At 37.4% G+C, this 13,036-nt stretch overlaps 1 protein-coding gene across 1 annotated transcript; it reads left to right on the top strand.

Annotated features, from left to right (window-relative positions):
• The first annotated feature begins 3,553 nt into the window (after positions 1 to 3,553).
• On the top strand, positions 3,554 to 11,024 carry LOC124872266 (corticotropin releasing hormone binding protein). Its single transcript, XM_047372044.1, has 7 exons — positions 3,554 to 3,836; positions 3,931 to 4,024; positions 4,328 to 4,485; positions 5,470 to 5,683; positions 6,080 to 6,225; positions 10,158 to 10,275; positions 10,372 to 11,024. The coding sequence occupies exons 1-7, from the start codon at positions 3,756 to 3,758 to the stop codon at positions 10,524 to 10,526; spliced, it is 966 nt and encodes a 321-aa protein (XP_047228000.1). The 5' UTR covers positions 3,554 to 3,755; the 3' UTR covers positions 10,527 to 11,024.
• The last annotated feature ends 2,012 nt before the right edge of the window (positions 11,025 to 13,036 follow it).

The following is a 13,036-nucleotide window of genomic DNA, read 5'->3' as shown; positions in this document are numbered from 1 at the left end:
GTGGAATATGTAAACATTTCTAGACAGTCAGTGACATTGGCTCTCAACTGTTTTTGGTTTTTTATAGATCGAGGCATGATGTGTTGCTTTTTGAGGGCTTTCATCCTACTTCATGTTGGCAGAAAGGTTCTATTTAGATGGGTTCTTCATTCTACAGCTCTGGCAGTAACCATGCCCGGGTGTGGCTCTTTAGGTCGTATTCAACTTTCCAAAAATATGGTTAATCAGTTGTTTCCTGATTTTAAAATGGGTGGTCAGGGTTTAGATTTCCCTTAATAAATGAAATCTTCATTTGTAAACTGTATTTATTCTGGTTATCTTTGTCTGATGTTAAAATTTGATTATATGAAACATATAAATGTGACAAAAAAAAAAGTAAAACAGAAGAAACCTGAAAGAGGGCAAATACTTTATTCACTGTACACGCAACTCTTAAAAGTAAAAATTATGAAAATATTATTCCCACTTTTAAAGTTGTATGCAAAGTGCTGCACTCTATTTGCCCTCTAGGTATTAATAAATGGATTTTTCACATTCAGATATGCCATTACTAATTATGTCCTGGGTCACACAGCTTATCTTGCAGAAACAAACACGGAGCACGGATCACACTCAGGCCCAATTTCTGAATTTGAATGGACTGACCTATCAAACAGCCTGAGGCACCTGCAGACCATCAGGGACTTAGTGAGGCGGATGACGAGCTCTGTTTGTCTTTGACTTTCAATAAAATACATGAATGCAAGCAGCAACTTTTCAACACTACCGTATATAATTAATTTAGCCTTTTAATGAGTTTTTTCCAGCAAAAAGGAGCAAATTCTGTCTATCAGATGCTGAAAAGTTATTCTGAAAGAAGACCTGGATCTGGTGACATGTTCAGGAAAAGTAACTGTTCTGACTTTAAAACATCCTAATCTGAAACTAATTCAACACTTACATTGTTATGTAGCGTAAATGTTAGAGTTCAGCATTTGAACTGAGAGATTTGTTATGTTTATCTTCTTAGGTTTGCATGGAGTTTTCTCACTGTGTGAAAATGATCCACTCTACAGTGTTCAAGGCCTTGAGGTTTGTTAGGTTCAGACCTCATACGTATGGATGTACAGTGCCTTGCAAAAGCATGCATAGTACTGGAAATTTTGATTACTCATACATTACAAACACAAATATTTTATTGGGACTTCATGTGTGATGGCAAAACAGAGTGAAGAAATTTTGGGAAGTGAGAGGAAAATGATACATAAAAAAAGTCTCCCCATAGCATGATGGTGCCACCACTGTGTTTCCTGGTCAGATGGAGTGATCTACAACATTAGTTTTACGCCACAGAAAACATTTTTTATGTAGACTCAAAAGTAAGTTGAGTCCCATCAGTCCAGAACACCTTCCAGATATTTTCTGGACTTCTTATTCTTCTTGACATTCTTTCCTAAAGGCCAGATTTTTGGCATGCATGAGTATAGGGGAAAGCACAGCAGAAGCGCCACAGTGTGTGTGTCGTCAGTTAACGCAGTTGGTGCCTTCCGATGTGTCATGACAAAATGTGCCATGACGGGAGAGATTACTGGATCCAGGTTTAGTTCGTTTTTTCAAAAGCTTTGATGCTTCTGAATACAAGTGTTGCTGCTCATCAGACACAGTTAGAGTAGATACTTAAAGAAAATGTGGATCTTTTTCAGATGCACATTTGACACTGCTAACGTGCGTTGCCCTTCATAATGCCCTGTCAACAGATTTTCCCACCTGAGCTGTGGCTCTGTGTTGCTCCTCCAGTGTTACTACGCCTGCTTTTCTGAAAAATGTCCACTTGTCCGGTCTTTCAGTTTGTTAAAAACGGCCAGGTCTTTGCAGGTTTGCAGTTGTGCTACAATCTTTACATTTTCAGATGAAGGAATAAACAGTACTCTGTGAGGTACTGTTTCATAACCTCTACCTTAAACTTCTCCACAACGTTTAAGCCGGACATGTCTGCTTTGTCCCCTGGTCTTCATGATGTTGAATTTAATTTAACACTGTATCTACTGTGAATCACTATCGGTTCATAGGAACCACCAATCCTCGGGTGAAGAACCAGCAGACATCAAACTTCCTGTGGCAACATAGAACACTTTTCACAGGGGCTGACTGTTATCTTCTGGACTGCCATTATTCAGTCTGTCTTGAGCAAATCCATCATTGTGTGGTTTGGCTCAGCCGGCAAACTTGACAGGTCCAGCCTACAACAAACCATCAGATCTGCACAGAGAACCTTCCCTCCATCCAGGACTTGTACAAGTCTAGTGTCACAAAAAGAGCAGCTAACATCTCTGCAAACCCCCCACATATCGGACACAAACTGTTTAAACTTTAACCTATGTGGTGGCACTACAGAGGACTAGGGTGCAAAAACCAAAGACATCAACGGTCTTTTCCTGCAGTCTATTTCTCTGGTGAACACAATGAGCTCCTTACAGCCCGAGTAGTCAGCTACCTTAAAACAGAAATAAGGATATTTTGCACTATTTCAACTTGTTTTAAAAAATATTGGGTGTGCATATACATATATGCATGTATTTGTTCTTTTATTTTATTTTTTTATCTCTCCTAAAGTTTAATCTCGGTACAGGGATGTGAAACAAGTTAAATTCCTTATTTGCTTGGACAAACTTGACCAATTAAGCTGAATCTGATCCTGGATTTTATTCATGGATGTTGCATAGCTACATATGCATGCCATGCCACACATTTTGAAATTGCATTTGTGAAAAAACTTTAAAGCCATGTTACCTTTTCCTTCCACTTCAGAAATGTTACTATATTACTTTGTTTCTTTGTCTTGGTTCATCACTTAAATCCCAATAAAATATTTTGATGATTGTCCTTTTAATGTGGCAGTCACAAAATGCAGTAAAAATCAAGGGATATGAGTGCTTTTGCGTACTAATATCTCCGCATAATAACAGATGCATCACTGGCTCCTGCAAAACAAGAACAGTTGTTGAGGGGCATGTCCCCAGTTGGTCGTGGCAGATGGCCGCTCACACTAAGCCTGGTTCTGCTGGAGGTTTCTTCTTGTGAAAAGGGGACTTTTCCTCTCCACTGTTGCTACATGCATGCTTAGTATGAGGGAGTGCTGCAAAGTCAATGCCAATGTCCACTGTCACTACATGCTGATCCAGGAAGACTGACTCAATGCAATCTGCTGGGTTTCTTTAGATAGAGAAACTTTTTAACCAATTTGAATAATAAACTGAATCCGACTGCACTGTTTGATAGTTAGGATTAATTGGAATGTACCCTAAATTGGCGCTATATAAATAAAAACTGAATCGAATTGAATTGAAGTAAAACAGAATTTGGTGAAAGGAACTTCAGCATATAAACTTTAGAAGCTTTATGGAAGGGTGATTGCACGATTTTATATGAAATAATATTCAAGCACATTAATTAAGTGCTAAAAAAAAAGCAGAGTGAAAGCACGGCGAAGCTGCTCCTCAGACAGTTTGAGGGAAGATAAGATGTTTTGTATCTGCTGGTTGATTCTCACTTGGCAACAGCTGGCCATCTTTTTCCTCTGCGCCTTATCTCTTTTCACGCTCGCCTTGATCTCGCCCTCGTCACAACCACGCAATTGGTCAAGGAAGGAGGCGGTGGGTGACGGGGGCCCTGTGACTCGTTCCGTGGCGGATTGGATCGTATAAAAAAAAGCTGCGCTGACAGCAGTGCAACTCAGACCTCTCAAACTCTGCCCAGGTGAACCTTCTATCCGTGTTATGGAGCGCACTTTCCGGGAACAGCTTTTCTTTCTGCTGTTGTGTCTGTCCGTCCTCAAGGGAGACTGCAGGTACATCGAGGTGAGAGTCGGGACATTTTGAAAACTTCATGTCAATGTCCTTTTAAAACGATGCAAAGATACGTGGTAAAAGTTTTCCTTTTTTTGTCCCGTAGAACAACGACATCTCCAAAGATGAACTCCACTCTCTTTTCACCTCGGATCTAAGGAGGGAAATACCTGACCTGTTAATGTATCGCCGACCTTTGCGTAAGTTTTGCAAAAGAGAAAATATATATATATTTGTATGTATTAAATAATGTTATTTATGCAGAAAAAGACGGAAAAAAACATTCATGTCTTATTATTAGCAAATTTTCACACTTTCAACATATTCTTTCCGATTTAAAAAAAATTTTAGAAGCATTTTTTACAAGTTTCTTAAAAATGAAATAAAGCAAATAAAAATCTGTGTAATAAATTATATTCCTACATTTAAAACATCTGGGTGATCCTTGCTTGTGTCTATTTCTAAAGTGCATTCCCTCTCTGTAATATGTGATTGGCCGTCAGGTTGCCTGGACATGGTGGCGATGGAGGGTCAGTTCACCTTCACAGCAGAGACCCCTCAGCTTAGCTGCGCAGTTTTCTTCATGGCAGAGCCCAACGAGGTCATCAGTGTGGAGTATGACAGCGTGGACATTGACTGCAGCGGAGGAGACATCGTCACAGTAAGGAGACAGCATCTCACACAAAACATACTTCTGGCATCTTGTTGGATTCAGATTTATTTGCTTTAATATTTCCTAAACGTCTTTTTTAATTGTTTTAGATGTTAAAGCAAAAAAAAAAAAAAAAAAAAAAGCAACAGCAGGTAATGGAACGTGAGTTAGTTTTGTTTGTGTTTTGCAGGTTGTTTGTTTTCTGGAATTAGATAATTTGCTAAGATTAGTAACATGTTCTCAAAAGCTCCTTAAGCATAAGCATCGAGGTAAACCTGTTTACCCTTGTTTATCCATGCTAAAAATGCCAAAAGCAAGAACCCAGATTTTTTTAATTAGCTGCATATCTCTATTGGAGATCGGCCAGTTCAACCTCTTGCCGGGTATTGGCCAAAAAAAAGATTACAACACTTTTCGGGCTGTTTGGCAATACATCCGTTGCTAAAAACACAGATACTCCACAGCCATTCTGTGGAAACCAAAGGAGCGCCACCCATCACTGTTACCGAGGTAATGTTGCCTTAAAACTACACCAGACAAGCAGCATGTCTCCTAAGCAGCTGACTGCAGGCTGGCTACTGGAGCAGATAGCTTGACTAATTAACCAGTTTATCAGCTGCCTGTACTCTCAGAGGTCAAAGGTAAAATATTCTGTGCAATTAGAGGGTTTACTACAACAGATTTAGTGTTTAGTCTGTTTTTTGTTTTTTTGCTTAAGTCTATGTATCAGAATCTAAATAACAATAAATAAAGGTTATAAATACCAATGTTAGAAACATTAACAATAAATATATTGCTTTAGCAGAAGTATGAATAACAGTTGCATGTCTGTTTTAAATAAAAAATAGCTGATGTTACAGATTTAATTTAAAATATTTAGTTATCTACGCTAGTTTCTACATTATGTCTATTCTTTGCAAAGCTCTGCTCATGGATTCCCTTAAGTAAAACCTTCTTTGTTTGTTTGTTTGTTTCTTTAATTACCCTATCAAGGTGTTTGACGGGTGGGTGATGAAGGGCGAAAAGTTCCCCAGCTCCCAGGACCATCCGCTGCCTCTGTATGAGCGCTACGTGGACTACTGCGACTCTGTGGGATCTGTGAGGAAAAGCGTACGCTCCTCCCAGAACGTGGCAATGGTCTTCTTCCGCGTTCACAGCGCTGGCAGCAGCTTCACATTGACAGTCAGGAAGCACATCAACCCCTTTCGTGAGTAGTAGATCACTCCATTCGAAGAGTTTAACCAATAGAAAAAGCGTGCCTGTGCACTCAGATGTTCTGGCATGTCTGCTGGCAGACTGTTTGTGAAGTGGTGGGATTCATTGGGCTGGCTTAAACAAGCCCAGTAGAGTGCTTTACCTTGTCAGCTGCCTCCACTAAATCTCTCAGTCAGGATCAGGAACTTACTGTAAATAATGTACCATATAAGAAGGCAAACCTCTGATTTTTTTGCAAAGATGCAAATATAAAAATTAAAGAATAAAAGATGCCCATCTTTTTCATAAGATTCAAACAAACAATTTCTTTAGTGCACATTGCTTTGTTTCTATTCTGAAATCTATCATCATTAATCTGTCGTTTGCATCCCTCCCTTTCTCCTTGCAGCCTGCAATGTTATCTCACAATCACCAGAGGGCACTTACACAATAGTGATCCCGCAGCAGCACAGGAACTGCAGCTTCTCCATCATATATCCAGTGGCCATTGACATCTCGGAGTTCAGCCTGGGACACCACAACAATTTCCCCAAGGTAAAAAAAAAAAATTAAAGATGCAGACATGTTGGATTAGAGCTCCTGGTCCAAAGATCCTGGAGGTTTGAAGGTTTAGTCCAGATTTTAATTTAATTCAGCGCAGCTGAATTTAGGTTATTTAGGTTCCATGACATATAGGGACAGTTTATGATAGCCTTGCTGTCCGCTGCAACCGGTCACCCTATACTGTATCCAGGGGTGGCATAAATATAAAGTCCCTAGTATTTTCCTCCATGGAGCTCCCATACCACATAGTGCAGCAGTGAGAATGGTCTCTGTAGTGTTTTGATAAAAGTTCCTGAGCAGCTGAGGTGGCAGACGGTCCTTTTTCTGCTTCCCCAGGAACAAAGGTCTTTCCTGAGCTTTTTTCACAAGGCTAGAGGTGTTTATTGACCATGTCAGATCCTTACTCATGTGAACACCCAGGAACTTAATGGAGTTAACCCTTTCCACCTCCTCCCCCTTGATGGTCAACAGACCCTTTGTGTTCCTCCTAATCCTCCGAAAGTCCACAATAACCTTTTTGGTTTTAGCGGTGCCTAAAACCAGGTCATTGTCTGAACACCAGATGTCGGACTTCCTGCCTGTATAACAACTCATTATTATCTGAGATTAGTCTGAATGCAGTGGTGGCAAAATTGACTATAGTGTTCTAAGAGAATAGGGGGGTACAGCTGTGTGTGAAGAGGGTGAATAGGGCTCCCCTCACCACACAACCTTGTAGCATACCTGTGCATTTCTATTTATATTCCTTTAAAACTGCAAGTGTTCTACTTCTCACCCCAAACAAGTTCAATCTCAAACATTTATAGCGGTTAATGCTAAAGATTTTCTGAATTTTTTAGCTGTTGTCACAATTTGCATTGGATGGTTATTTACAGAGAAAGTAAACATGGGAAACGGAGGCTGGAGGCAGTGCATCACCAATGACCTTCCTGTGAGAAGAACAGATAAGACATTTCTTCTCAGAGTAGCTGTCTGATTTGTGTCTGAAGTGATTTTAAAAGGAAACATATTATAGTTTTTTCAGTGAAAGCTGCCTTACTTTTCTATCAGGCAGTAGCTTTAGCCTGAAACATTTTACATATTGAGTTTTGTTTTGAGTTTTTCATTTCCCATGTGAATAATCCCTGGCTTCTCTGTAAATTTCCACCCAATGCAAAAAGCACAATAGTTTAGTTTTACAACAATTTTCAGAAAACAACTTTCCCATAACCCAATATGACATTTTTGAGACCTGACTTGTTTCAAACAGTACCACTCTGCACCCCGCTCAGATTACCTGTTAGCTTCAGTCTTTTGGACCACCTAATCTGGATATACACCAATAGAGTTATCTACGCCAGTAAGATATTAACTCTTTATAACCTTTTAACAGAACCTCACGTTAAAAAAATCCTGAAGTATCCCTTTAGAAAGTAACCAGAAATGTCTGGAGCATTTTAAATTGTTTCAAGAGAGTAAAATGTACTGCTTTAACAAACACTAACAACTTAAAAAATTTTTTTAAACAAATTGTGGTTTGAAGAGGCTGTGTTATGTGAAACAGATAAGATTAAACAAAGAAAACAAAGTCCCCCTTCTTATCATACATAATGTGAGATATTGAACATTCAAAACTACAAAAGTGGAATATAACTAATATTTCTATGACAAAAGTTCAAATATAATTAAAATGGTAAATCATCACCCATCAGTGCAGCTTCCCATCTCTCTTTAAAGCTCTTAGTTTTTAAATTACAATATAAAAAAATGAACAAAAGGTTTAAAATATTATAACAATAATCTTGCTTTCGATGTTTTAGAGTTTTGTGCTAAATGTGCTCACCATGACAAAGCCCCTTTCGATATGCACTGTTGTCATTGTGCAGTAATGCTTTGCAATGCTGCTATATTTGTTATTTACTTTTTCACACATAATTCATTTAAAGATGCACCGAGAATTTGGCCGTTGACCGGAATCGGTTGATTTTCAGCTTTACCTGTTAACAGCTGGCCGAAAACGTAAATATTCTTTTCCAAACAGCAAACCCACCATATGATAAACACTTCAGGTCGCTCTGGCAACAACAGACTTGAGTGTGAAAGTTTAATTATTCATAGCTACAGATTTAGATTCAAAAGTGTTTTTATTTATTCAAGAAGTTTGTTTCTGATAGAAAATGAGACAGGCATCCACCCAAACAATAACATAATCTAAAAGTAGGATCAGTTTTGAAAAAAAAGGAATTAATCTGTTTTATATTTACACTTTAATATAAAATGACATTTTAAAAACCCTTCACAAAAATCACAGACTAAATCTTTATTATCATTAGAGCAATCAAACTCTACCTATGAATACTGAGCAGCGTTTTGCAGGTTTCCACTGGTATTTTGATGATTTGTCTTCAGTGATGAGCTCCATGTCTTTGTGGTTTCAAGGCGTAGTTGCCATCACCCTGTCAGATTCAATTTGGCACTCCACAATGTTTTTATTACTTCCAGTTAGATAAAAAGACATTGGTTAAAATTACGCCTTTTAATCATTTCAGACTAGCTTTTTGGCATAATTCCACTGGGGTTCGGACAAATTACCTCTGGTTATGAGCTCCAGGTATTTGATACTGGAAGGCCTTCTCATAATCACCCTAATTTTTAGCTCAGGACCGTAAAGCGTTAATATTACTTCCAGCCAGAAAAAGAAGATGATCAAATTACTTTAAACCTAACTCTGCCAGGGATATGAAGAATTTTGTACTCACTTAAACAACATTTTCAATATTCTACTCAGTCTACTGTAAGGAAATGTGCTTTTGTGTTTAATTAAGAGTTTTAAACTCATATTTTCAAAAACTCAACAGGTCCAAATCTCGATCAGAACTAGAATAAATTAATATAGACTGTAATAATTTTTTTTCAGATGCAATGTACAATTGAAGTACGTTTTGTGTAAGATTCAAACATTTTATGACAATTCATTCCACTTCATCTCCTCTTTTCAAAGGAAGATGTCTCCTCTTGGTGGCTCAGCTTTATACCATCTTCTGGTTACTGATTTTTTACAAACAGTATCTGACAAAGATACCAATCTTTTCTCTTAATGTGAGTTTCATTGAGATGACAGAGAAGAAAGGTTTCCACTCATTGGGTATTTTGTATCCAATTACTTTCAACAGAACTGTTCAAATTTGATCCCAAAATGGTTTTATTTTATTACAAGAGCAAAACATACAAGGGTGGCTGGCACCCAGGTTCCCATATTGCCTTCAGCAGGGTTCTAATGAGTTTGAGATTTTGCTCCTTATTTGTGGTTTCATAAAAAAGTGGAGCAGACACTTCCAGTTAGACATTTTCCATTTTTTTGAGCCTGTACAGGAGTGCTGTGTACTCCAAATCATGCAAAATTTCTATATTCAGCTTTTCCCTTTTTTTAAGTATAATTTGTATTAACAAAACTGTTTGTTGTCCTAAACTTCGATATAGCTTGCAGATAGGTTTTTTAGACTTTCTCTTGCGGGCTTCTGTTTATGGCTAATTTCTATTTAATGATTTAATATTGAATTTTTTGGAGATTTTTGCTTTTTAAAACCTATAATGCAGCTTGGATTGGGAATGACTCAGCTTTAGTTTCTATTATTTTCCATTTTGATTTGTAATAGGAGCAGCACGCACAGACTAAAAATCTTATAAGATACTGCCTGAAATCTGGTATTCCCAATCCTCCCTTTTCTCCAAGTTGGATTTATCTTGAAGCCCTCATTTTGTAGCACGTTCATCCGTTGAGATGGGATAAACTGAATGTCAGTCATTTAATTTCTATTGATGCAATTTCTATTGATGCAATTTTCTATTGATGCAATTTAATTTCCCCTTGGGCTTGATAAAGTAGTTTTTGATTGAATTGAATTGAAATAAACTTGTCACATTATATGTACTGATATCCACAGAGGTCTTTACCTGGTTGTGCACAGTCTGGGGATTACGTGCAGTTGTTGGGAGGAAGTGGTATTGACACATCTAAGCTGCTTCCCATCACAGACCTCTGCATCTCCTTCACTGGACCCAGTAAGCACACTCTTCTTTCCCTGATCATTATACAGACATCGTGATTGACCTCATCGAGAGCTAAAATGCACTTCTTCTTCCTCCCTGCCCATGCAGCCCACATGAAGATCGGCTGCGATAACACAGTGGTGAGGATGGTGTCCAGCGGGAGGTTTGTCAGCCGTGTGTCTTTCAGCTACAGGCTACTGGACAGCCAGGAGTTACAGACGATCAAACTCAACAATGTAGAAGATTTCTGTTTTAACAACTGATCCTAACAGGGTCATAATGTGACAAATGCATCATTTGACTGACAAACATTTCTAAAGTAATTTTTCACCCAGTGAGTCTAAAATCCAAGGACATTGAAGTAAAATGAAAACTTATAAATATCCTGTGAGACTACAACATCTGCTGGCATTTTGAATTTATTCCCCCATGGTCTCATTTTTTATGGCTCATCGTTGTTGCAGAATATATCTCAGTCCTTTTTGTGTTTAATGTTGTTTTTCTTTATGCTTTGTCTACAAATGTATATTTATTGACATGGGATTATTGTTATAAAGTTATTTATGAGTTTGTGTTCTTGAAGATGAATGTTGCTAAAGTGAGTGTTGTGTCTATCCTGTGTATGAGTGAAACATGATGTGCCAAGTCAATTCATGTGATACAGAAAGTAAATAAATAAATGTGAGTATATGGTGCCATTATGCAGTTAAATTTGGCTGGAAAAAAACTTTTATAATAAATTTATACTGCATGGCAAAGCATTCAGTTGTGGGTGTCTTATTTTAGTTGACAGAAATCGCTAGTGTGTATCTGGCTTAGAGGGGGGAGCTTCATTAATTTATCTTTTTTGTATAACCTATTTAAACAGTGACAAATATATTTAATATATATCTTTGCAGCACAGCATTCAGTGCTAAAAATTATTTAACTTAACACATAAACGAAACCACGTAATGCAAGGACATTATCTTTAGCATAAAGAGCGATTGATAGTCATGTATAGACATTTATATTTAAAGTCTTCAGATATTATTCTAGCTCACTATTAGGTGCTGCACCATACAAGTTACAGCAAATATAATTTATTTTCTTAGCAACATTTTTTAATAAGGATAATTTTTTACAACTCTGCAGAGTTAATGATCATGGCTAATGGTACTGTGTTTTAGGGTTGTCTGTGCTTCTGTTTCAATGGTGTTTCTGGCCTGTTGAGTGCCATATCTTTGGAATTCCTTCATATTTCTTATAAATGTTCTTTAGCTTCAACATGTTAATTTTGTAGTGCTTAACAGTAAAAACCAAAGCTCACTTTGACCTCATGCCTTGACCTCGTATTTGTCCTAGTTTTGAGAGCACATTTCCAAAATGCTTTAAGGGAAGCTTCTATGAATTTGAAATAAAAACACTACACTTGCTTTGGATGGATGGCTTTTATTTTTCATTGGCAAAGATCCTTCAGCATTATTCTATTATTTTATACATCATTTATCTGGAATACCTGGAGGGACTTGCTTTGTTTGCTAAAAATATCTGGCAAAAGCATTAAGATGATTACAATTTGATGCTCACTGACCACAAAAACATACGTTACAGTCAATGCAAGGTTAAAGCAGATTTTGTATTGTTCAAAATATCCTGCAAATGTTCAACTTTGTGTTAAACACAAAACATCAAAACATGAAGGAAAAAAAAGAAAAGGATTCTTCTGACACAGCCCGTGCAATCCCAAGTCAAGACAATCCAAATTTAAACATTAACCTTTCTATATTGTCAAATGCGCTTTGCACTACAGTCTTCTCAAACATCAACTGCAAGCTGTTCAAGTTTCCAGGGAGTATGTCCTGCAACATTTCCTCACATGATAAACAATATTACTGTTGACTGTTTGTGCTAAATAATTTTCTTCCCACTGTGACAGCAGAAGAAAACAGAAGGTGATCTCTGAAAAGAAATGGCTTACATGGTGCAAGCCAATGGGCACAACAGGTCCTGCAGAAATATTATCTATGATAGACACCTGCAACCACAGTTGGGGATAAATGACACAAAACAAATGGGTTTGTAGTATAGTAACACTTCCCTCTACTGGTCTTTCACTAATTTAATTAGAGCTGTATATCAGCCTGAAACAGACTGGCATTATTCCATGTTTTACCCAAAACTATTAACTATTCACATCAATGGCTTCCAATATTCTACACATATTATTATTTTCTAAACTTTTTTAAGCAGCTAAGAATCCAAGTGAGTTAAACAAAGCAAAAAAAAAAGACTCGATCTTTTAATTTCAAGTCACGCATTGTTATAAGTTAGGGCATTCCACAGGGCTCACTGTTTGGACCAGTACTACTATTTTATATTGCATGACTTTGCTCTTGGTAAAAAACATTTGATAATAAACATGTAAAACGTGTTTCTAAGATATCTTCTTTCACCTACACAGTATTACAGGAATAAAAAACAGAGGCATGAAAAAAGCTAGCAGATACATTTCTTACTTCTAGGTTAGATTATTGTAATTCTCAGATATTGTCTAAAAAGCATTAAACTGATCCAAAAGACTGAAGCAACAGTTCAGATGAAAATTAAAAGAAAGGACCATATTTCTTCAATTTCAGTTTCTTTTCATTGGCTACCTGTTAATTTCAAAATAGAGTTAAAAGTTCACACATAGCGTTTTTCCAAGGAACTCTTGTTTTTGAACCGGATTGGTTTGGGTGCCTTCGAACTTTAGTGTTTTGTTGAGCACTGACGCACGTTTCCACCAGTTTTG

Source organism: Girardinichthys multiradiatus, chromosome 8, assembly GCF_021462225.1.
Source record: "Girardinichthys multiradiatus isolate DD_20200921_A chromosome 8, DD_fGirMul_XY1, whole genome shotgun sequence".
Classification (NCBI taxonomy): Eukaryota; Metazoa; Chordata; class Actinopteri; order Cyprinodontiformes; family Goodeidae; genus Girardinichthys; species Girardinichthys multiradiatus.
Note: the sequence above shows the minus strand (reverse complement) of the source record. Positions and strands in the feature narration are given on the sequence as shown.